Source organism: Mauremys mutica, chromosome 14, assembly GCF_020497125.1.
Source record: "Mauremys mutica isolate MM-2020 ecotype Southern chromosome 14, ASM2049712v1, whole genome shotgun sequence".
Taxonomy (NCBI): Eukaryota; Metazoa; Chordata; order Testudines; family Geoemydidae; genus Mauremys; species Mauremys mutica.
In genome coordinates, this window is record NC_059085.1 from 36,634,114 (window position 1) to 36,655,970 (window position 21,857).

The 21,857-nt window shown below is 40.0% G+C and overlaps 1 protein-coding gene across 2 annotated transcripts in view; it reads left to right on the forward strand.

The window, feature by feature from the left end:
- PLCG2 (phospholipase C gamma 2) overlaps nt 1-20,522 on the forward strand; it is a 93,300-nt gene extending 72,778 nt beyond the window's left edge. For both annotated transcript variants that reach the window (XM_044987234.1, XM_044987235.1), the window contains exons 26-33: nt 1,705-1,807; nt 3,124-3,333; nt 4,703-4,848; nt 7,828-7,942; nt 9,591-9,758; nt 10,679-10,767; nt 14,945-15,129; nt 16,463-20,522. In XM_044987234.1, the coding sequence (XP_044843169.1) occupies nt 1,705-1,807; nt 3,124-3,333; nt 4,703-4,848; nt 7,828-7,942; nt 9,591-9,758; nt 10,679-10,767; nt 14,945-15,129; nt 16,463-16,505 (1,059 nt within the window). In that variant the 3' untranslated portion in view covers nt 16,506-20,522. The remainder of the gene's footprint in view (nt 1-1,704; nt 1,808-3,123; nt 3,334-4,702; nt 4,849-7,827; nt 7,943-9,590; nt 9,759-10,678; nt 10,768-14,944; nt 15,130-16,462) is intronic.
- The last annotated feature ends 1,335 nt before the right edge of the window (nt 20,523-21,857 follow it).

Genomic DNA, 21,857 nt, shown 5'->3' on the forward strand with positions numbered 1-21,857 from the left:
CGGCACTAACCGTGTCCTAGGAATGGTCTGTTTTTGTTGGTATTCGTTCCTGGTTAGCTATCCTTAAAAGCATACTTTTAAGAATGAGTTTACAGCACCTGGAAACACTCCGTTGCTCGTGAAAACATTGCTTTCAAGTGAAAGTTGTATGTTTATTAGGATGTTACACTGCAGTGAATAGCTTATATCTGTGCTTCTCCAAGGCTTTGTCAGTTCATAATACTAAATTCCTCTTTGCTTTTCTTAGACCACAGCACACAGTCTCTGGTCTGGTGACTGCTTCTGGAAAAACGTCTCTCTGCAGCTCCTGTTTTCCTCCCTCCTCCTGCTGTTGTGAGAATTTCTTTTGGAGATTTCCTATTTCCTACTGCTTTGTAGCCTTTTGTACTGAAGCTAGTAACTGTTCAGTATGTGATTCCATTTATACTTCCTATTCTGCAATCACTTCTTGTATCTTTTATGTAATTTTGACCACCTCCTGCTAAATTCTACCTTCACTTGATGCAGGGCTCTCATTGACTTCAGTGGCTTCTAATCTCCACCAGCAATGGCCATGAATAGCTGCTGCCTGCCAAAGTGAGGAGTAGCCTGGCTTCCCAACTCCCATTTGAATGGGTTGCAGGTATCCTCATTCAGCTCCCACAAGACCAAGATTTAAACCATCTAGTGTTCCAGTAGATTATGGACTTTTCAATAATGATGCCTGTTTGATCGCAAATTATTTTTTCATACCTGGAAACGCTGGCTTGCTTTGCAAAAAGTGAACTGCTGGAGCAGTGTGCTTTGCATTTGGAGGCAGCTGGAATTCAGTCTTGGAGTCATAAGAGATACTTAATCTTGATTGAGATCATAAATAAGTGAAGAGAAACTTCATTATGCTTTGCATTTTTTTTGTCTGTGCATTTATATGAGGTGTTGAGTCAAGAATTTAGCTAGATTTATGTGGATGTACATAAAAACAGTAATTTAACTGCCAGGCTTCTTTATACTATTCCGATTCAGGAAAGTGCTTAGGCCCAGATTTTTAAAGGTATTGAGCGGTTGCTGCACTCAACTTTGTCTCATTTTGAAAAGTAATTTAGATACTTAGGAACCAAATTTTTATTGAAATGGGTGTTTTTATTCAGTAAACATTGGATAAACACTGTAAATGGTTATTTTCCTCTAAGGGCCTGTCCATACAGAGCAGTAATGTGGACTACAGGGGTGTGATTCCTAAAGCACAATAGCATGTTGTGCATTAATTAGTCCATGTAGACCCTGTTGGTGTGCACTAAAGGCTCCCTGGTGTGCTTTTATATAGTGCTGTTTGAAACAGCACTACGTTAAAGTGCCTTAGGGAACATTACAAAGAGATTACTTGTTTACAATATATACTACTGTAATGAGTAATGGGTATAACATAATATCCATTACTCATTACAGTATAAAAGCGAGAGACCTGAAAAACCCCAGTTATTGGAAACCTACATAAAACTAAAAAATTGCTAAAAATGAACCCCCAAAATTATATTAATAAACCCTGAAAAAAAGAAGCCCTAAATATATGTCACATCCAAGTATGTTTGTGAAGTGTTAAATATGATATCAGGGAGCTGGGAATGTTTTAACATAATCATCCTTTCTTTAGAATATGTCCTAGTTTATTGTGCCATCATGTTCTACATAAGTGCAATCTAAAAATATGTTTTTAATCTTAAACAGGAGCATATGAGGAAGTACTGGGAAAAGAATCAACTAATTGCCATTGAATTATCCGATTTGGTAATCTATTGCAAACCTACAAGCAAATCCAAGGACAATTTAGGTGATTTATTTTTAATAATAAATTTCGCCTTGCCTGCTTGCATGCTGATCCTGTTCAAAGAAACATTATTTGAAATTTTAGAATTGAAAATAAAATACTTCCTTTCTGCACTGGGAGAGCTCAGAGACCTCATACAGGCAGGATTTTCATTGGCAAATTGGAATTGTACATTGGAGAGAGCATTACAGTATTCAAATGATAAAATGTCAGGTAAAATCTAGTGAGCTATCAGAATTGTTTTGAGCGTTCATCTCAACCTGTTGAGGCTCAAGTCTGGGACTAAATGAGGAACAAATTACTGAAACGAGAGAGAGAAGAGACCATAAAGAAAGAGGAAAAGCTCTGAGGAGACAAGGACAACTTGGAAATGATTCATTCAGGTTTTCCTTTTCCATAGTGCTGCATTTCTGAAGTTAATAAAATGATAGTGACAAAGGGTGGGAAGCTATGCTGTCTGTTGATGGGTTGAGGAAGTGACATTGTCCTTTATGATGGAAGACGTAGGAGAAGATATGCTTTGGAGCTGCGACAAATTTCCATCTGGTCTATCCAAGCCATTCTTCCAATATAACACTATGAAGCTCACCAGAAATCAATGTGCACTTGGCTCCTTTTGTTTTAAGAGATGAGATGAATTCTTTTGTGATTTGTGGAAAAAAACCAACCCTAAAATAGACTTGCTCTACATTATGTAATATTCTGCTCTAACAGTCTGATTGTCACTTACAATAAGACCCCTTGAAGCTACTGGAGTGACATGAAGATATCTTAATGTAAACGAGAATGTGGTGCAATATCAGTACAAATTCCTGGATTGACACTGAAATTGATTACTTGCTGGCTTTTTGCTATTGCAACCAGATCCATGGAGTACCCAACAAATATCTCCTTCCTGCTTAAGATTCTTTGTGAATGCTTGCAGTAAGCCATCAGTGTAGATAGACATTATAATTGCAGTCATTTGTTTGAAGCGTTGTTAACCATGGCTTGCCCTCCATTCCTCCACTTACACACAGGAAAGGATGTCTTCTTTAAATATGTGCTGCAGTGCTCAAAGGAGCATTATTAGCAGTGACGGGATGAGAACTGTAGCCTTCATCCAGTCCCACCACAATGAGCAATTAGAGGACTTGTCAGGCAGACAGGTTATTTTAATTTTCAAACTTGATGTTCAGCCAGTTTGTGGTGTGTGCATTAACAAGAAGTCAATTATTGTGTTAAAGGATGAGGTAAAGCAAGGCTCCAGTGGAAATGGAGAATAAATGGTGGTTTCTTTCTCCTTTTTTTTGGCCCTCTCCCCCTCCCCCCCGGTGTAGAAAATCCTGATTTCAGAGAAGTCCGTTCTTTTGTGGAAAACAAGGCTGAAAGTGTTGTCCGGCAGAAGCCTGGTGAGCTGTTGAAATACAACCAAAAGGGACTGACGCGGGTCTACCCTAAAGGACAGAGGGTTGACTCATCTAATTATGACCCATTTCGTCTCTGGTTTTGTGGTGCCCAGATGGTGTCTCTTAATTTCCAGACCCCAGGTAATATTCTCATCAAGAGGAGCTTTAATTGTTTTTCATTCTTTCAACTGACCATTAACAAGTTCCCCCTCTAGTCTCTCCACCACCCTGGTCATTGTGGTTGGTATCTTCCTAAAGAAGGAAAATAGATGGAAGAAGGAATGCGAGTGCTTGAGAGGATTGAAACTATATGAGTTGTTTGCTTGTGACTCTGTGGATTGGCTACTAGGGCAGATCCCAGAAAATTCATATCCATACACCCTGCAGAGTTCATTTGTGGGACATGATCCAACTCCTTTGAAATAGTTGAGTCTTTCTCTTAACTTTAGCGGGTGTTGGACCAGCATGTACGGCCACAACATCAGCTGGTGTAAATCAGCATCGCTCCACTGATTTTGATAGTGGCACTGATTAACAGCAGCTGAGGACCAGGCCGTCTTACCTCACAATGTACTGGGTTGTATTAACTGAGTAATTCCATTTAACAGGGCTGCCCAGAGGATTCAGGGGGCCTGGGGCAAAGCAATTTCCGGGGCCCCTTCCATAAAAAAAAAAGTTGCAATACTATAGAATACTATATTCTCGTGGGGGCCCCTGTGGGGCCTGGGGCAAATTGTCCCACTTCCCCCTCCCTCTGGGCAGCCCTGCCATTTAATGATCAAGAGATACTAGAAGAGCTGGTTGGAGAAACTTCGGTGTCAGAATACACGGTGCCATTAAAATTGACACACTCCATGAAATTGTGTCAGGTGCACAAAAATTTCATTTCCTGTTTCAACATTTTTGGATATGAATTGTATAGATTTTTCATTTTGAGATCACTTTCATTTTGTTTCTTAATTTTGTATGATCATAAAACTATTCTTTAAAAGGTCAGAATCTAAACAAAATATTTCAATTTTGTCAAAACGAAATGTTTTGATTGACCTGGAAAAAAAATCCAGAATTTTCTTTCATGGGGAATTTTGAAATGTTCCATTTTTGTTCCTTTCAAAACCTCAAGATGTTTTCTGAAAGTAGCTTCTTCCCTCTGCACAGCTCTAGATATCAGCTTGTATTTGTTACTGATTGATATTTTGACCAGTTCATTGGCAAGGCAAAATATGTTTTGAATTGGAAATTCACAACATTTCTGGCTTAACAGAATTTTCTCTTGGCTTTGATACGAAGTTCAGTGTGAATGCAAGCCTCTCTTTCAGATTTCTAATCAGTGGACCAAGGACAATAAGTTCTAATTACTGAAGTGAAACATTAGTCATCACCTAGTCTTTGTGAAAGTGGCAACCAGTGGGAATGGCACTAAGGAGCCATCAAACTGATACTCTGTCATCCTTTTGGATTTAATAAAATGGGGAACTCTGCTGTCATGGCTATTTCATTCTCTCCCTAGATAAATACATGCAAATAAACCATGCCTTGTTTTCACTTAACGGACGGACTGGATATATTCTGCAGCCAGAAGGCATGCGAAATGAGGACTATGACCCAATGCCAAGCGAATCAAAGAGGAAATTGCAGATGCTTTTGACAGTGAGGGTAAATCTTTTCTTTTGTAAATATATTCTTACAAGTAGTAAAGGTCTATATGACTGACTACAAATAAAGCTATTGTATTTTCAGAGCAAGAGCTGTGACAAATTGACAAAACATACTTTATTTAAATGTCAGTGTTTTAGGAATAAAACTAATTCTGCCACTTTCCCTGAAATGAAATAAGTTTCTCTCTGTCACGTCAATTAATATAGAACAGAAAAAAATGGAATGTATATGGTAACTATTAAAAATCAAATCAAATCAACTTACATTGAACTCCACCTTAGTTCTCATTAGAAAGATCTGATTAGAGACTGGTTAGCAACAGATTTATTAGTTCAGCCGGTTTTCAATTTGACAGAAATAGGTTTTTATAATGGAAAAAAAGAAACTAAGCCAGAAAAAAAGTTAGCTTTAACACAATAGGGGAAAATGCAGCTATTTTTGTACACTTCATCCTTTCAGAATCTCATTTTTCATTAAGAAAAAGAGTTTATTGTTTGAAGATTACACTATAGTGGGTTCTGGCACCATCTGTAAATTGAATTTGTTTGTGTTCTCAGCTGCTATTTAGTAAGAGAGATGTCTTCCAAAATAGCATATGTTTTATGAGAAATGATGGTAAGGAACAAACACACTGTAACCACTTCTCACTGCAGTTTGGATGATGACACGGGCTATAAAAGTAAAGCAAAAGAACAAATGCTTTTTAAAAAATGTAAGTGCTAAAAGAGTATAGAACCTCACTATTATCTCGTCATCTTGATAGTGGAAATGTGGCAGTTGAAGTGAGGCATCTTCTGTATGTTCTGTGAAAGTGTGGTGTACAGAGCTGGATTTTCAGAGCTAGTCCTCCATTTTTGCAGACACGTTTTTGCACCCTTAATTATTTATCCTCATGATTTAGGTCACTTAGATGTTTGTCATTGATTTACAAGTGCATTTACCAGCGTGTGTAAGTAACCAGAACTGTGGTGACAAATAATTGCTTGTGCCAGATTACACCTGCAATTATTTGTGCTTGCAAAAATGGAGTCCCACTTAAAATTGGGCTGAAAATTTAATTTGGACTCTTGAACGCATATAAGCAAGAGAGAAAGAAAGATAAGAAAGAAAGAGAGAGGGGTTGTGTGTGTATCTATATATTGCATCCAAAAAAAATCTACCTTGAAAGATGTTCAGATTGCAAAGACAAGCACACACAAATCAGGAAATGCCAGAATTATGTTTGCCTGTGCAACTCTGATTCAGGCCCCTTGTGTATACATTGTGGTACAGTCTTTAATTATATAGTCACATACTATTTTTTCTATAGACTCTCACCTCATTCGGTGAATGGGTAGTTATTCAGTATTCATTTTCCCCTCCTCATTCAGTATGTGGCCCCAGGTCTTATTACCACATACTGTACAAACCGTATTCTGAATACAGAATTAATGTCTTTATGGGTGTTTCTGAGATGCTCTCACCATAGTATCTGAGTGCTCCACAAACACAAATGAATGAATGAATCATCTCAACTCCCCAGTGAAATTAGGTAGGGGAACTGAGGCACAGAGAGATTAAGGCCAGAATTGTCAAAAGGGTCCACTGAATTGGGTGTCAATTTTGAGACAACTGGGGCCTGATTTTTCAGAATATTTAGAATTTTTATAGCACTTCACATTCCCAGAGCACAGCTCCAGTCAAATTCAGTTGCAGTCATGAGCACTCAGCACGTTTGCAAATCAAACCCCAAGAGTCTCATGTTTAGCATGCAGAAAATGAATACCCGATTAGTGACCAACGGTTGGCCACTTGCTTAGCATCACATAGGCACTCAGTGGCACGGACAAGTATAGAATCCAATTACCTAGGGTGGCACTCCATTTCCTTAACCATGAGATCATCCTTTCTCTTCCTGCAACCCCCCACCTCATTTCTTCCAATGACAGTAACAAATGAGGCCGAAGAGCTACTGACAGCCACCTCCTTTGCTACAGAACCCTGATTCATTCCCAGAACATCGTCCACCCTCTGCACTCCCTTTCCTCTTATCCATTTTTCACTCCTCTGCATCTGAGTCAGGCACCTTCCACCTTCTACACCATGATGCCTGCAGGGGAGTATTGAGAGCACAGGAGGTACAGCCTCCCTGCTCTCAGTTTCTGTGTCTGGTGTCACAGTGGCCCCTTAGCAGCTGGGAAGAGCAATTGTAAGCAAAGTCCTGCTCAGCCTTCCCGCAACCCTTTGCTTGCTCTGTAGGGAAGGCACATGCTGTCTAGTTGGCACATAAGAACTGTGAGGGGATGGAGCATGCCCAGTACAGACAGAATTACTGGACAATTTAGCTGCTTAATTCTAACGAGTCTGTTCTGAACGTGTTATTTTTTTCGGAGGCTTATAACTTGGCCATATTGGCACATATTTTCACAAGGATGTCAATGGGCACCACCCTGACAGCAGGAAAACCCCTTGTCAAATTTCAAGTCCCTGCTCCAGAGCGGAGTTGCTTGAGCTTCTTAATGAAATGGTTAGAAAAGGTTTGTTGCTTTTTTTCCACATAGACAAAACATCCTATTTTTCCTCTAGTCTTATTTCGGAAATGGCTGAATCATTTTAGCTGAAAATTAAAAATAAACAAACAAGCCATTCCTCTCTATCAGCTTGAGGCAGATACTCAGCATGGAAAATTTTAGCTTGAATGCTTTAAGCTTGGCGTTAGGCAAAGTTGTAAGCAACTGAAAACAGGATTTTACATTGGAAAGTGATACGTGTGCGTTTGTAAATATATACATTTCTACACACATATCTACCTACCTAGCTATACTGGAGAGAGAGTGCACATATGCATGCTCTCTTGAGGACTATTTGATAAGAAAAATAGTTGTCTTTTTTTCAGTGGCACTGTTTAATAGTTCTGTAGACCAGTAGCAGTACATAAATTGCAGTGCCAAGTTTTTTTTTTTTCAAATATTGGTATAACCTATTGTCCCTTTATAGGTTTTAGGTGCTCGCCATCTGCCTAAACCTGGCAGAAGCATTGCCTGTCCATTTGTAGAGGTGGAAATTTGTGGGGCCGAATGTGATAATAGCAAGGTCAAGACGACTGTTGTGAGTGAGTATCTGCACAACCTTCTGGGTGGGAGTGGAGTTATACTTGCAGTGCACTAAATAAAATTGGTAGAGGACATTCATCATGCATGCTATCTATAATTAAGGTTAAAATTTTGTCACGGTTATTTTTAGTAAAAGTCACGGACAGGCTGCAGGTTATAAACAAAAATTCACAGAAGCTTGTGACTTGTCCGACTTTTATTAAAAATAATGGGCGAGGGGAGGGGTTGACAAACCTGGGCTGAAGCGGAAAATGTCATGGAGGTCTCTGAAAGTCATGGAATCCGTGACTTCCATGAAATATTTTCATTATCTATAAATTACAAACATCATATACCAGAAGGATAAGGTGACTTTATTGCTCTTAACCACTGATTTATGTAATAATACCCTAGTGCTTGCCTCAGAACCAATTAATTTTAGAACCTTCACTATGTGTCAAAATCAGGCAGAAAAACATGCAAGTGTTAAACTGTGTTAGGTTCATAATAAGGTGCATTTCTGTTAAGTTTCTGGCTGAGTGTAATTTCCATATTTTTAAATTGCTTGGTAAGTTGAAAGTGTCTCTGAAGATGCTATATGCAGTGTTGAGAGCTCTGTGTAGCTTGAAAGCTTGTTTCTTTCACCAACAGAAGTTGGTCCAATAAAAGATATTACCTCACCCACCTTGTCTCTCTGAAGATGCTAGTCAATTTCTGAAGGTGCCCTCCAAGCAGAAAGATTCTAAGGTCCTGAGGCTATTATAGTTAGGTTTGAGTTCAAAGATTAGATAATTTCTTTGGAGAGATCTTGGACAAGAAGGGTGGTGATACAGCAATGGAGCATGCAAAGTACTGTCCACTTGATCCAGAGCCCAACAAAGTCAAGGAAATACCCCCACTGATCTCATGGAGCTGTGTTTGCAAATGAGGTTTATTTACTAAATGTATCTGTGTGGGACAAAGTTACACTAAAAGCCAAACAGGGGTAAGAATTTTAAATGTGAGGGTCCTACTCCACGGTTTTTCTTACTTTAAGCCATCTGATTGGCTGTCTATTTTATTGCCTGATTTTGGCATTTCTAGATGCACTGCTGTTTCTCTGTGACAGAGGAGGCTGTGCAAAATTTGGGAGTGGAATGAGTGCAGACTGTTCAGTAGAGAGCTGCACCAGTAGGGGAACCACAGTGTTCCCCAGAGAAGAGTATTTTGACCTTTATATTTTGTATTGGTGATCAACCTTGAGAACCAGATTTTCAGCCTCCAGCACACATGCAGATGACCCCACAAAACTCCACCAATGAGTATGCAAACTGGATAGTTGCACATCTGTCTACTTGGTATGTTTCATGCTAGTGTCTGTTTTTAAGCTCAGACCTGGGCCTTGTTTTTCATTAATGCGTGGCAAACAATTCACCTTTTAAAAATTGATGTCCAGGGAGGTTTGTTTATATAAATATATTAAATATGAAGAAATGTATTTAAATTTAGATTTTTTTTAATAGATTTTTTTCTTCCCCCAAGAACTTCTTGAGTGGGCATACAAAAACAGGTGGGATAAGGAATTTCAGACTTCATGTATAATCCCAGCATGTGCCCTTGGATATACACTTGTATGTGCATGAAGGGAAGTGATTGCATCGCAGCACAAAAGTTTTCTTTTCGTTCCAGATGACAATGGCCTTAACCCAGTTTGGGCACCCTGTCCGGAGCAAGTGAAGTTTGAAATTTATGATCCTAACCTAGCGTTTCTGCGCTTCGTTGTTTATGAGGAGGATATGTTCAGTGACCCCAACTTCTTAGCACATGCCACTTTCCCCATCAAAGGAATCAGATCAGGTAAAGATCAATAGGGTGTCAAAGTGTTAAGCAAGAAACATGGTCTTTAGAACTGCTAGTACTGCGCATTTGCTCTCAAAACTTAGGTAGTAAAGGGCCCATCCTGCTGCAACACACCTTGGGAGATAGCTACTTTGAACTGAAAATACCACACCCTCCCTCTGAACTAGGATGTCAGGCGTGTTGGAAATAATCTTTTAAATGAATCACCCACCACCAAATTTGTTTTTCATTCTTTCTGGAAGAAGAAAGAGTTACATAGAACCAGTTGTATCAGCAACGAGAAAGTGAGTATGGAACTACCTATTACTGCAGTATGATCAGTTTCACAGTGGGAAGTAAAGGCAGCCCCTGCATTCTTGGTCCCACTAGTTTGAGACTGATGGATTTAAATCTGACCTTCCGGATTAGGAGAGAGCAAATGCCAAAAAAAGGATCTATGTTCTCCACCCTGCCCAACACCCAGTTATAGGTTTATTTTGGAGAGGTAACAGTATCAGCGGTGCAGTGTTTGTGCCTACCTTCTAATGATTTGATTATGGAATGATTACTGTGATTTAATTAATTTTGCCACAGTCTCCATTTCATTAATGTGATCATGTGCCCAGAATGAGTTCTGGAGAGATCACTTAAGATTTTTCTGCTATCTTGAGTTCTACCTTTGCTTTTTTAGCTGATCCAAATGTGGGCATCCCTTGAATTAACTTCTGATTTCTCCAGACCTGGTTTGATTTGCAGGGCTGTGGGAAAACTTCATCACCCCATCTCTGCCTGCTGCTTCCTTGTAAACTTCAAAGATCTGCCTGCTCCGAGGAATGTAGCAGAGTGGAAGGATCTATCCAGTGCCATGCATGCTTGCCCCCAACTGCAAGCAACTCTTCCTCCTTTACTTTAATTACATCTGTGTTCCCTCTCCCCAGGTTTTAGGTCGGTACCTCTCAAAAATGGTTACAGTGAAGATATAGAGCTGGCTTCCCTTCTGGTTTTCTGTGAAATGCAGCAAGTTCTGGTAAGTGCAAAGCCACTTCCTGTGTGTTCCACTTTCCTCATCACTTCCGCTACGCCCAGAGCATGGGTCAGTGAATTCTTTGTGGTAACCAAGAGGTGACAATTCAGCTTGTATATTTCTGCCTGATACTGTGTGACCCTTAAGTCTTTCATACTGGTTCCTGAATGTTCATTAACCTGAATTCAGTTGCTCGCTGTCTGGGTGGAGAGATTTCTCACTCTTTTTAAAGCAACAAAGAGTCCTGTGGCACCTTATAGACTAACAGATGTATTGGAGCATAAGCTTTCGTGGGTGAATACCCACTTTGTCAGACACATGCGTGGGTATTCACCCATGAAAGCTTATGCTCCAATACATCTGTTAGTCTACAAGGTGCCACAGGACTCTTAGTCTGGATCTGTAAAAAGCAACAAACACGGCTACCCCTCTGATACTTGACACTCTTTTAAAGAATGTTCTGCTCACGCAGCAGCATTGCTGCTGGCCTCCTTGATTGGAATGAAACCAGCTAGAATTTAATTCTCTGGCAGTAGGAAAGAGCCCTTCTCAAGCTTATATGCCCCACTTGGAGGTAAGACTCACTAATATTGAAGCTTCACTTGGCAGTAGATACTCAGGACAGAATATAGTCCTTCTCCGGTCTTCAGAATCAATCTCTGGAAAAAACAGAAGGCTTTGCCAAAAGCAAAAGTAAAAACAATAATTGACAGTATTTTATAAAAACCAGAGACACAGCACTGGATCCCACTGCAGATAAACCTGCCTCGTTTAAGCCTTCACAGAACATCTGTTTGTTTGAAACACTAAAATTTTGTGTGCACATAATCCTTTTCTCAGAAAAAAAATTACAAATCCTTAGTCACGGAATCAGCCAGGCAGGTGGGTGAGCCACAAGCAATTAATTACTATTGGTACCCAAAGTTGTTGCATACAGTACTTTAAACTAGACCCATCCTGTCTAGTTAGCACTCTCTCCACCGTCCAAATTTTCAAGTCACAATTCTTCAGGCTTGACAGACACTGTATGAAACAAGTGAGATGCTAGGGACTCAAATTGATCTCCCACATACTGCATATTTCAGAGGAAAAAAATACTGTTTCTACTTTACATTGGTGTAAGCCCGTTGGAGTTGATAGAGTGACTCCAAACACATGCTGCTGTAACTGACACCAGGATCTAGCCATTGCATTTGTTACAGCAGCACACTATGTGCTTCTCGTCAGTATTGGGTCTCTGGAGGGATTTAGTCCTGCAGCTACGTGGACGCTGAACTGGAAGGTATTGCACTTACAGTCATGCTCAGTTTCACAGGAGAAGCATCAGATTGGGAAGAGTTGGGAAACACCCTTTTCCAAGTTGTGTAGAAAGTCTCACGAGACCCCCTGTGCAATGACTGTATGCAATCCTGTCACAGCTTCTTGGCAGCCATTGTAGCTTTCCATTACCCACTGGAGAAGGGATAGAAAAGAGGAGTTGCAATGAGAGGGTCTGAGGGGAAATAAGAGGAATGCAGGATCATGACGGGGAAGGAAGGATCCCGAGGGAGAAAAGGGGCCATAGGTGAGGGATCGCAAGGGGGGAGAGGGTCATAATATGAGACTTGTGTATATAAATAAATATAATGTATATCCTTTAAAAAAAAGTTTTTAAACATGTAAGGTTTCAAATCCCATTGGCATGAGCCTGGCATAGAAGGCTAGATAAAACTTTGTGTTGCCACCTCCTACAAACCCCCCACCGATAGTGACTCAGTGCCTTACAAGGTGCTATCCATACACAACATGTAAATATGCTGCGAATCTCTGGTGTCTGGGATTTTCTTCAAAAAATCCAACTCATTATTTGCCTGGGGCAGTAGTGTCTTGTTTAGAGCAGCTGTGCACCTCCCAACCTTCTCAGCAGCAAGTCCTTTGACTATAGCACATCTCACAGCCTCAGTCCCCTTTCTTCCAGCTTGGTAAACCAAAATTTATATGCAACGCAAATGTATATTTACAATGATGAAACTTCAGGAGGCTGATGCAGTGGCGGGAGAAATTTAAAAGATTTTTTTTTTTGACAGTCTATAGCGAACAAAGACTTACCATGGTCATTAAACTTTTAGAACCTTTGCCAAACCAATCTAGAAGCATCATAAAAATGATCAAGGTCTTTTCCATCTGTTATGCTGCTTTTTAAAAAAAATCCTCCATAAAATGTTATAGTTTAATAACTGTTTATACAGAAATCCCATCTGCATACACTTGGAGAGAAAATCTAAAATTATGAAAGGGCTTGCAGATGGTTTTGAAATTTGTTGAGACATAGAGATGCAAAAATGTTGTAACAGTGTGTAAATTATCATGTTAGCCCTTATCCAGGTCTTACTGAAATTAACTGGAGTCTTTTCATATAGTCTGGAAATGTAAGTGTATTAAGAAAGTTTTTAAATTTAGAAGCATGTCTTATTTGCTTGCAAATTCGATTTACTTGCTGTGGAAAGTATGACTGTTTTTGAAGCATTTTTGGGTTATAATCAGTTTAGCTGGCATTTGTGTTTTAACAGGAATTCCCAAAGTGTCCACTTTAATCTTACTTTTGAAATCAAGCGTTGGTGGATATAGTTATTTGTGAGAATAAATGAGGGCATGTAGATGTCTAAGTGATCAGCAATTGGCCATTTGCATGTCTTCATTTATGACTGAAGGAGGCAAGGTTGGTTCCCTTTAAAAACGAGACCCTTTATTCCATATTTATAAAATGCGTAGTTTGTAGGGTAGAGCAGAGAGGCTGTGCTTCAGCTCCTTGACATCCCCAGAGAGGGAGCAAGATTTCAGCTGTAGTGCAGGGGACTAGGGGACTGGGGGGGTGGGGTGGGGTGGGGGAGGGGCGCGTGATTTTACAGTTTGCTAACCCGGTAAGCATGTTGCGAAGCCCATCCATTGTTTTAGGCATCTGGGGAGCCAGTGGGCTGAGGGGTGAAAGGAGCTTGATTATTAGTATGTCTGCTGTAACAGTGCCTTGCTTACTGGTTGCATGTTTCTTTGTTGGTGTGGGATGTTTTGATATTAGTGTGGAACTTAAGACCCCAGTCCTGCCAAGATTTACCCAGATGGGTAAGTACACAGATGAGATTACGCATGTGCATAATGTTTTAAAATAGTCCATAAATAGTTCCTAGGGTCAAAGGGTGTTCTGTGGTTTCCTAACTGTTTGTTTTGTGAAGAGTTTTGAGAGCTCTTTTTATAGAAGACAACATCCAAGTACAAATGCAAATTAAAGGCCTAATCCTGCAAACACTAAGGGTAAGTTTACACTGCAGCTGGGACCCCTCAGCCTGGTAGACAGACCCGCTCTAGCACAGTTCAAACTAGCATGCTAAAAATAGCAATGTGGACGTAGTGGCTCTAGTGGCAGCTTGAAGTCTCCAGCCCACCTGACCCCTTGGGTCTGAACTTGGGTGGCTGGCCCGAGTCTCTGCCAAAGCTGCAACCTCTGACTTTATTTTTAGTGTACTAGCTTGAGTCCCACTAGCCAAGTGTATCTGCTGGGATTGGGAGGCTCATTCCTGGCTGCAATGTAGACATATCCTAAGGGGCAGATGCTTCGCTGGTGTAAACTGTCATAGCTGCAGTGAAGTCAATAGAGCTATGACAGTTTACAGCAGTGAAGGATCTGCCCCCCTAGCCATAGTACTAACGGCCATGAATGGTCCCATTTAATGTTTGGTGTTTGAAGAATCTGACCTTTCCTTTGCAGTTTAATAAGAAACTCCATTGGAAGCAGCCTTAGTAATAAGCCCCATCCTTGGTAGTGTTTGCATACTGGGCTCTGTCAGATGTAACCTTCAAAAATTAAAATTTCTTTCCAGTGTTTCAAGACTATTAGAAGATAACTGCAGTCATAACACACAGCTTCCTCCCCTTCTTTCCTCAGCATGCCTGTATACTTCATGGAATGCTTTCTCTGTAATCCATTTATTTCTCACTGATCACCATGATGTGTGAATGCCTTACTTTTTTAAAAAAAGATAATTTTTATGAGCAGCTTCTTTTTTTCAGTTTTCTCAGTTATTTATTTTGTTTCCAGATGTGTCTTTTATAAAAATGAATTTACAAACTACTTTTTAGAAAAATCAAGGAACAATAGCTTGTGTAAGACGTTGAATTGGTTTCTTATGTTCTTTTCCTCTTGAAGGAAAGCGAAGAGGAGCTTTATTCATCGTGTCGGCAGCTTCGGAAGCGCCAAACAGAACTGAACAACCAGCTGTTCCTGTATGACACTCACCAGAATTTAAGGAACCCTAACAGAGATGCCTTACTAAAAGAATTCAGTGTGAATGAGAACCAATTACAAATGTACCAAGAGACATGCAGCAGGAGGTAGGTTGATCCCCTTTATTCTGCCCAGGGCCCTCCCCAAAAGGCTCCTCATATCTAAGAGGTCCTGTATGGCTTCATTAAGATAATTTCTGACCCACTTGGCTTGGATCAGAAGCCACGCTTCACTCTGGTAAAGGGAGTTTGAGCTGCCACTGAACCAGACTCCGGCAGCCCATGACGATGAGTCTCTTGGTCCCAGTGACTCACTGAATGCCACAATCTTTGGAGCTTAGACCCTTCCCTACCATCCAGCTTAAACAGCCAAATAAATTACCCACCATAAAGACTACATTGTGACATAAACATACTGGAACATGTGGGTCCAGAACATAGTTCTGGTATGACCTAAATACCAATGAAAATGCAATGGTTTGTCTTAGCGACAACATGGAACTGTCACTTAAATACCCAGACTCTATCCTAAGGAAAAAAGACCCCTTGCCCTAAGCCTTGCCCCAGCTCATGGCTGGGTACAGGGAGAACAGGATGGATGGATCTTTGCTCCTCCCTCAGCCTAAAGTGGGGAGAGAGGTCAAATCCTTTCCTCCCAGCCAATCAGAGGCCAGTCTTTCATGTCTCTTTAGAACCAGAGAAGTGACCAATGCCACAGCTCAATGCACAGCCAGGTTATGATTGGTCAGTAGGAGCAAGGTGCCACTGGCATTCATCCAAAGAAAACGCAGCTGGCAACTATCCTACCACCCTGTGAGTCTGTGGTGGAGCTGAGGTTAGTTAATATTATGGGCTAGTGGTAGGAGCAAAGGATTGGGAGTTGGGATTCATGAGTTCTATTCAGAAGTCCACATAACTTCTGTGTACTGGTGAGTCTCTGTGTTCAGTGGGGACGATATTTACTCACTTCCTTGGGGTATGGTGTGTTTGAGATTCCTGGATGGAAGGTGCTGTAAGTATATGTTGTGATAATTATAAGCACACCCCAAGAGACACTTATCTTGTAGCAAACTGTGTGGAAATTGGAATATTTGGGGACCAAATATTTAAAGATGGGAAAATGGATGTTCCTACAAGGACCAGCATTTCAGCCTGCAAATAGAGAGAGATGAAAGTAATTCATGTGTGCATTTTTGTGGGAATGTCCATGATATTGTTCTTTGAATTTTTTGGCTCTTTCTTTAATACAGTATGGCACTTCAATCTTTGTATACATATATATATTGTTACTGTGTTCAGATTTTAATTTAAAGAAAAGAAACGGAAGTACACAGCGTTGCTGTTACACTAGTTGCTGTATGGTGCTAAGTGAGTAGATCTTTGTATTTTTTTCACAGAATACCTAGCAAAATTGTTGACTTTAATTTTCTTTTTCTTGAAGATTAAAGGAGAAGAAAGTCAGTAACAGCAAATTCTACTCCTAGAGAAGCTATTCCTTTTGGTGCACCTTTTAGAAAGCCACTCAGGAAGAGACATTAATTTACTCTGATCGTCATACTCAATGAAGGTCTCATCAGGCTGAATTTACTAAGAAGAAGAAAGATGGGTTTCCTAATATTTTCTTGTTATAGGAGAAACTGTTTTCATTGTTGTTTAATTTATCTTCTGTACAAAGCATACACACAGTGCAGGCTAGATTTTCTGCATATTCAAGTTATTATTTGCATCCAGTATCACAAATCTTAGAGTAAGAAGGAAACTAGGGGTCAGCTTTTCACAGCTACAGGGTGTGCAGACAACGTGCATGCATTTGTGCAGGCCTAACTTACCCTTAAAAATTCCCAAAGTGCAAGTACAAATCATCTACAGTATTTGTGTGCACAGGACACAAGTTAGGCATTCTCAACTATTTGCACACACACACAACATTAATAATCTGACTCCTTATGATTGACAGATAATAGGTTTAATTTATTAAATGCTGTAAAAGCACTTTTACAATATGATTGTGACATCAGATACAGCAGATTGTATCCCCCACACATAAAATATTCTGGGCAATGGATGGTTATGCTGTATTTTCTTCTGATAGATGTTTCTCGTTACATTTTTTAATTCCAGTGAATGAGTTAATTTTTTAAAACTAAATGTACTCCAAGATTGTAGATGGGTTATTTGTTGGATTCTGTGAAAAACTTTAAAAAAGAGAAATATGACATTATTTTGTGTCACGTAAATCAGCTCCGTCAAGGCAGTGCGATAAAATATTTTTAATACATAAGGTAGCAGCTATCCTTTCTTCCTAGGAAGGAAAGGTATGTTAAACTCCAGTTGGATAATTTACTTTGGTGTAACATGGTTTCTCATATCTTTCCAGCTGCTAATCTGGATACAAATGAATTGTTTGCAAACTATCCATCTGTAGTCTTGCAGACCTTCTTACAAGATAATGTCAAACAGTACTGTTTGTTTTTTTAATGTTGTCTGTTTTCCCAATATATATTTAATCCATAACACAACTGTGAAGAAATACAGACAGATACATTATCCTTATGGCTTCAGTCGCTAGTAGGAACATAGAAGTTATAGATGGGGAAAAAAACCTATTAGATCAGCAAGTTTGTTTCTCTGCAAGAACAGAACAGTCTTTGGATGATGTATCAGATACCAGACATCTTAATATTTGTATGCATTGATTCATGTTAGCAGCACATTACTCATTAATAAGAAACGACTAGTCACAGTATCCATATGTGGGTGGAGTTTTGCAATCTATACGTTTGAATGTGCATTTCAAATAAGTACAGAAGAGATTTCTTTTCTTCTAAGTAATTGCCCAAGGCTTAAAGTGATACATAAGTAGCGCTGGATCTCTCACCACTGAAAGCCTGTTTGGGTTTGGAATTCATTGCACAGTGAACTGCCTCAGCGGTTTTCAGTTTTCCTTGCTCCCCTTGCCACCACTTCTGCTGATCTGCTGTCTCAAGATTCATTTAATTGATTCTACTATGCATTCACAGATGATATTTCAAGGAGCACACTTGAGGTTTTAGTTATTCCAGAAAGACAGTCCTGTCTCATTTAACTTCCTATGAAAGTGCTATAGCAGAGAGTCAGGAAATACTAGGGTTGGGCTTTGAATTTCCCTCTGCATACAAACACCCTGAAGATGCGGGCTTCTCTTGTACATTTTTTGGAAATTAAATACCAGGTACCAAATCCAAAAGATGAGAGAGGAGAGTAGGTTAAAGGCAGCTCTCTACTTTTCTCCTTCTTGATAAGTCGAAAAACTATTCCGCCCACAAATGGAGTTGGGATGCACAACCTGGGACTAAAAAGAAAAGAACTTTTTGCATGTAGGTTCAGATTTCTTCCCCATCCTGCTTCCTGCCAAATCACCACCACAGACTGTATTGTCTAGGGGCTGTCATGGGGGAGTTTGTTCGATGCCAGGCAGCCAATTAACAGGCAGGACAGGAAAGAGAAAATTCCAGAAATCCTTGCATGCCAGACCACTGCATGCCTGCAAAGTTCTTTCTTACAGGAAATCCACTTCCCTTAAAAAAAATAATTTTTTTTTAAATTTTATTTATTAAAAAAAAAAAGACACTTTGAGCAGCTCCCGGAGCCATATGTATGATAACACCTTGGTAATGCCGTGTTCACATTTCTCAGGGAAGTATTTTGGGTATAGTGTTTTGACTGCTAGATCCTAGAGGTGAGAGATTCTCCTTGCAAAAGATCCCAATAATTTTCTACCAAACATTCAAAACTAAATAAAAACATCAGCTGTGGTTTCTGGACATAAATTGTCCATGTGGCATAACTGTCCAGGCTTCTCTCATTGTTATATGCATTGCTGCCACAGAGCACCATGTATATGATGAATCATATTGCTCTCTACTACTGCTGTGTAAATGTTTCTGAATTAGCACATTGCACCGCACTTCAAAGTGTCCTGTATAGATTCTCTGCACATGTGCTATGTTAAACTGGTTGTGAGAAGAGCCCTTAAATGTATGTTTACATTCAACTCATTTTACAGTGAGCTACTTTGCAAGAATCATTCTTCCCAAATATTGTACTATACCTGGAAGGAAAAGAGTTGCATTACCAATTTTGCAGGCATTCAAGGCCTGGTCAAAATTGAGCAATAATTCTTTCTATCTTAGTTTCTTTCTATCCTAATGTTAGAACACTTTTACCCAAAAACCTCTAGATACTTTGCCGGTGTAAACTCCATGTCTGTTCTTTCATGGCTTTGAGGCTGTTATGATACTGTTGATATTGATGTATGTCAGATGTTGTTCACCCTAGAGGTGAAGTCTGACCAAGACAAAACTGAAGGCTGTATCTACTTGGAGGAACCTTGATGTTCACCAAACATTAAATTAGGGAACGAATTTCTGCACATGCAGTTTCCTTAATTACACAGGAAAATGCCCTTTGCATTAGCACATGCAGTTACCTGCTCATGTGGTAAATTTTGTGTTACTTGGGGTCTTTCAATCAAGGCTGGAAGTCTTTCTAACAGATTGGTTCTAGTTCAGCTACTTGTTGCTGTGTGTGATGCAGGTGAAATCTGTAGCCTGGGTCATGCAAGATGTCAAACTAGATGATCTTAATGGCCTCTGCTGGCCTTTAAATCTATGAATATAGTTTACCTCCTCAGAAATAGTAGAAATTTACTGATTCTCATCACATGCCTATTTTAACCAATCAGGAGCCAAGATTGTCTTCTCCTATGTAACAACAGTGTTTATGGGCATGTCTACATAGCATCTGGCCTGAGCCTTCCAGCCCAGGTCCACAGACTCATGTCGATGGGGCTCGCATTAGCTCTTTACAAATAGCTGTGTAGATGCTGCAGCTTGGGCTGGAGCTCAGAGCAACTGTGGCTTGGGCTGGGAAGCTTGCTTTCAGATTCAGTGCACACTTGCCCTATGTGCAACCTAAGCTGTTAGTTTGGTTTTGAGGAGTTCCAACTAGTTTAGTGCTAATCTACATTCTTAGGTCCCAAGTGCACGCTTAACTGAAGCATTAGTTATTCCATTGACTTAATGGAAGTGCTTCTCTGGATTGGGATCTTAGTCCTTGGAATCAAACAAACCTCCCAGAGCTACTAAAGATAAGGATTTCTGCCATGTGTGTAAACCACCAATGCTTAGAACAACGTTCCTTGAGGATCATGTTATATATTGTTAGATTAAACAATCTGGTATATTGTTGAAAATGTGGGAACTTTTTCAGTAATTAGAAAATAATGAACATTTTTGAAGGAAAATGCATTTTTTTTTTTTTTTTTTTTTTAGCAGCAGAGGGTGTAAAAACCCAGTCAGTTCTCTGGGAACTGAGGTGGAGGTAATTGAAATTTAATTTATTTTTTTTAAATAAGTATATATGTGCATTAAAAGTGTGTGTGTATGTAAGTGTGTGTGCGTGCATTGGTATCTGTTACTTTTGTGACAGGTTAAACAGCTGCCATAAATTCTCAATGAATCTCTAGTGTGTTAGTTTCTTATTTATAAATATCAGCCTCACTGCTTCATCTCTCTAAAGATGTTTTGAGAAGGAAAGGAGGGACACACGTCAAGTGTTGACATTATTTGAGGACTAGAATTTTAATGGCATCTCTTCTAAAATTTCAATAGATACTTTTTCAATTTGTAGCTGTACTTCCGATAATTCACATTTGGGAACATAAATAATATACTACATTTTGGAAACATTGTGGCACAGCATGCGAGTTAAAATACCTTAATTATCTCTACCCAGGTGCGCAAGGAAAATAAAAAATGTGGCGCTGGCTTAGATGAAGGATCATCATAAAACATTTGAAATGGAACAGCTGCAGCTGATTTTTGGGGATGTTTAAAAGTATTTTTCTTAATAAGCTGCAGGATTCCTATTTTAATTTTGAAAAGTGAAAGAGGCAGGGGGTCCCTCACTCCTTTCTATTACCAGTCCTTTGCTCTATTTACTAGGAAGAGCTGGAAGACAGAAGAATTACTGACTATCCCAAATGCTGATCTAGTATGGGCTAGCATATACAGTGCTTTTCATCCATAGATCACAAAGGGAGGTCAGCATCATTAGCCCTATATTACTCACATACAGCTAACTGGTTGTGGGAGTGGGTGAGCAGGCTATTTTGGGGGGCTGGGAAGAGGGTGTGTTCTACCTGTGCATGATGTGTCAGGAAAAGGGTCTGGAGCTAAAGGACCTGCCATTCTGTGGATCCACATGTCCTTCCACCTGCAGGGAGCAGAAGGGAGTAGTGGCTATAGACCAGCTCCGTAGGCAAGCAGAGATGATTCCTCCTGCTTGCTTCTGTGCAGTTCTCCTGTATCCAGCTGAGCTCCATAGGCTGGTCAGGCACTGGGGTTAGGCTCCTGGAGCAAATCATAAGCTTTGGGGGGTTTTTGCTTTGGTTTGTGTGCATTTTGTCTCACTGCATAAAAAGACTACCTTCCTCATTGATCTGCTCATCCTGGATGAAGAGTCTGGACCTGATCCCAGAGCAGTTACTCTTGCAAATAATCTAGTTGAAGTGGCCTGCTCTTATATGTAATGGCTACAAGCAATCCAGTGCTATACATAATCTTTATCCAGACAGCCATCCAGGCCTTTTCACCCGTTAGAAATAATGTCACTGGTTAATCTTTCCACTCAAGATATTGGCACATCTCCCTGAGGTTCCCAGCAAAGTTGTCGTTGAGGCATTATAAACACAGAGATTTTCATTGTCTGCCTCCAAGGCTCTGAGCCAAGATCCTCAAACACAGGGCACGACTTATTTCGCTGCTCTGGCCTCAGTGCTGCCTTCTAACATGGGC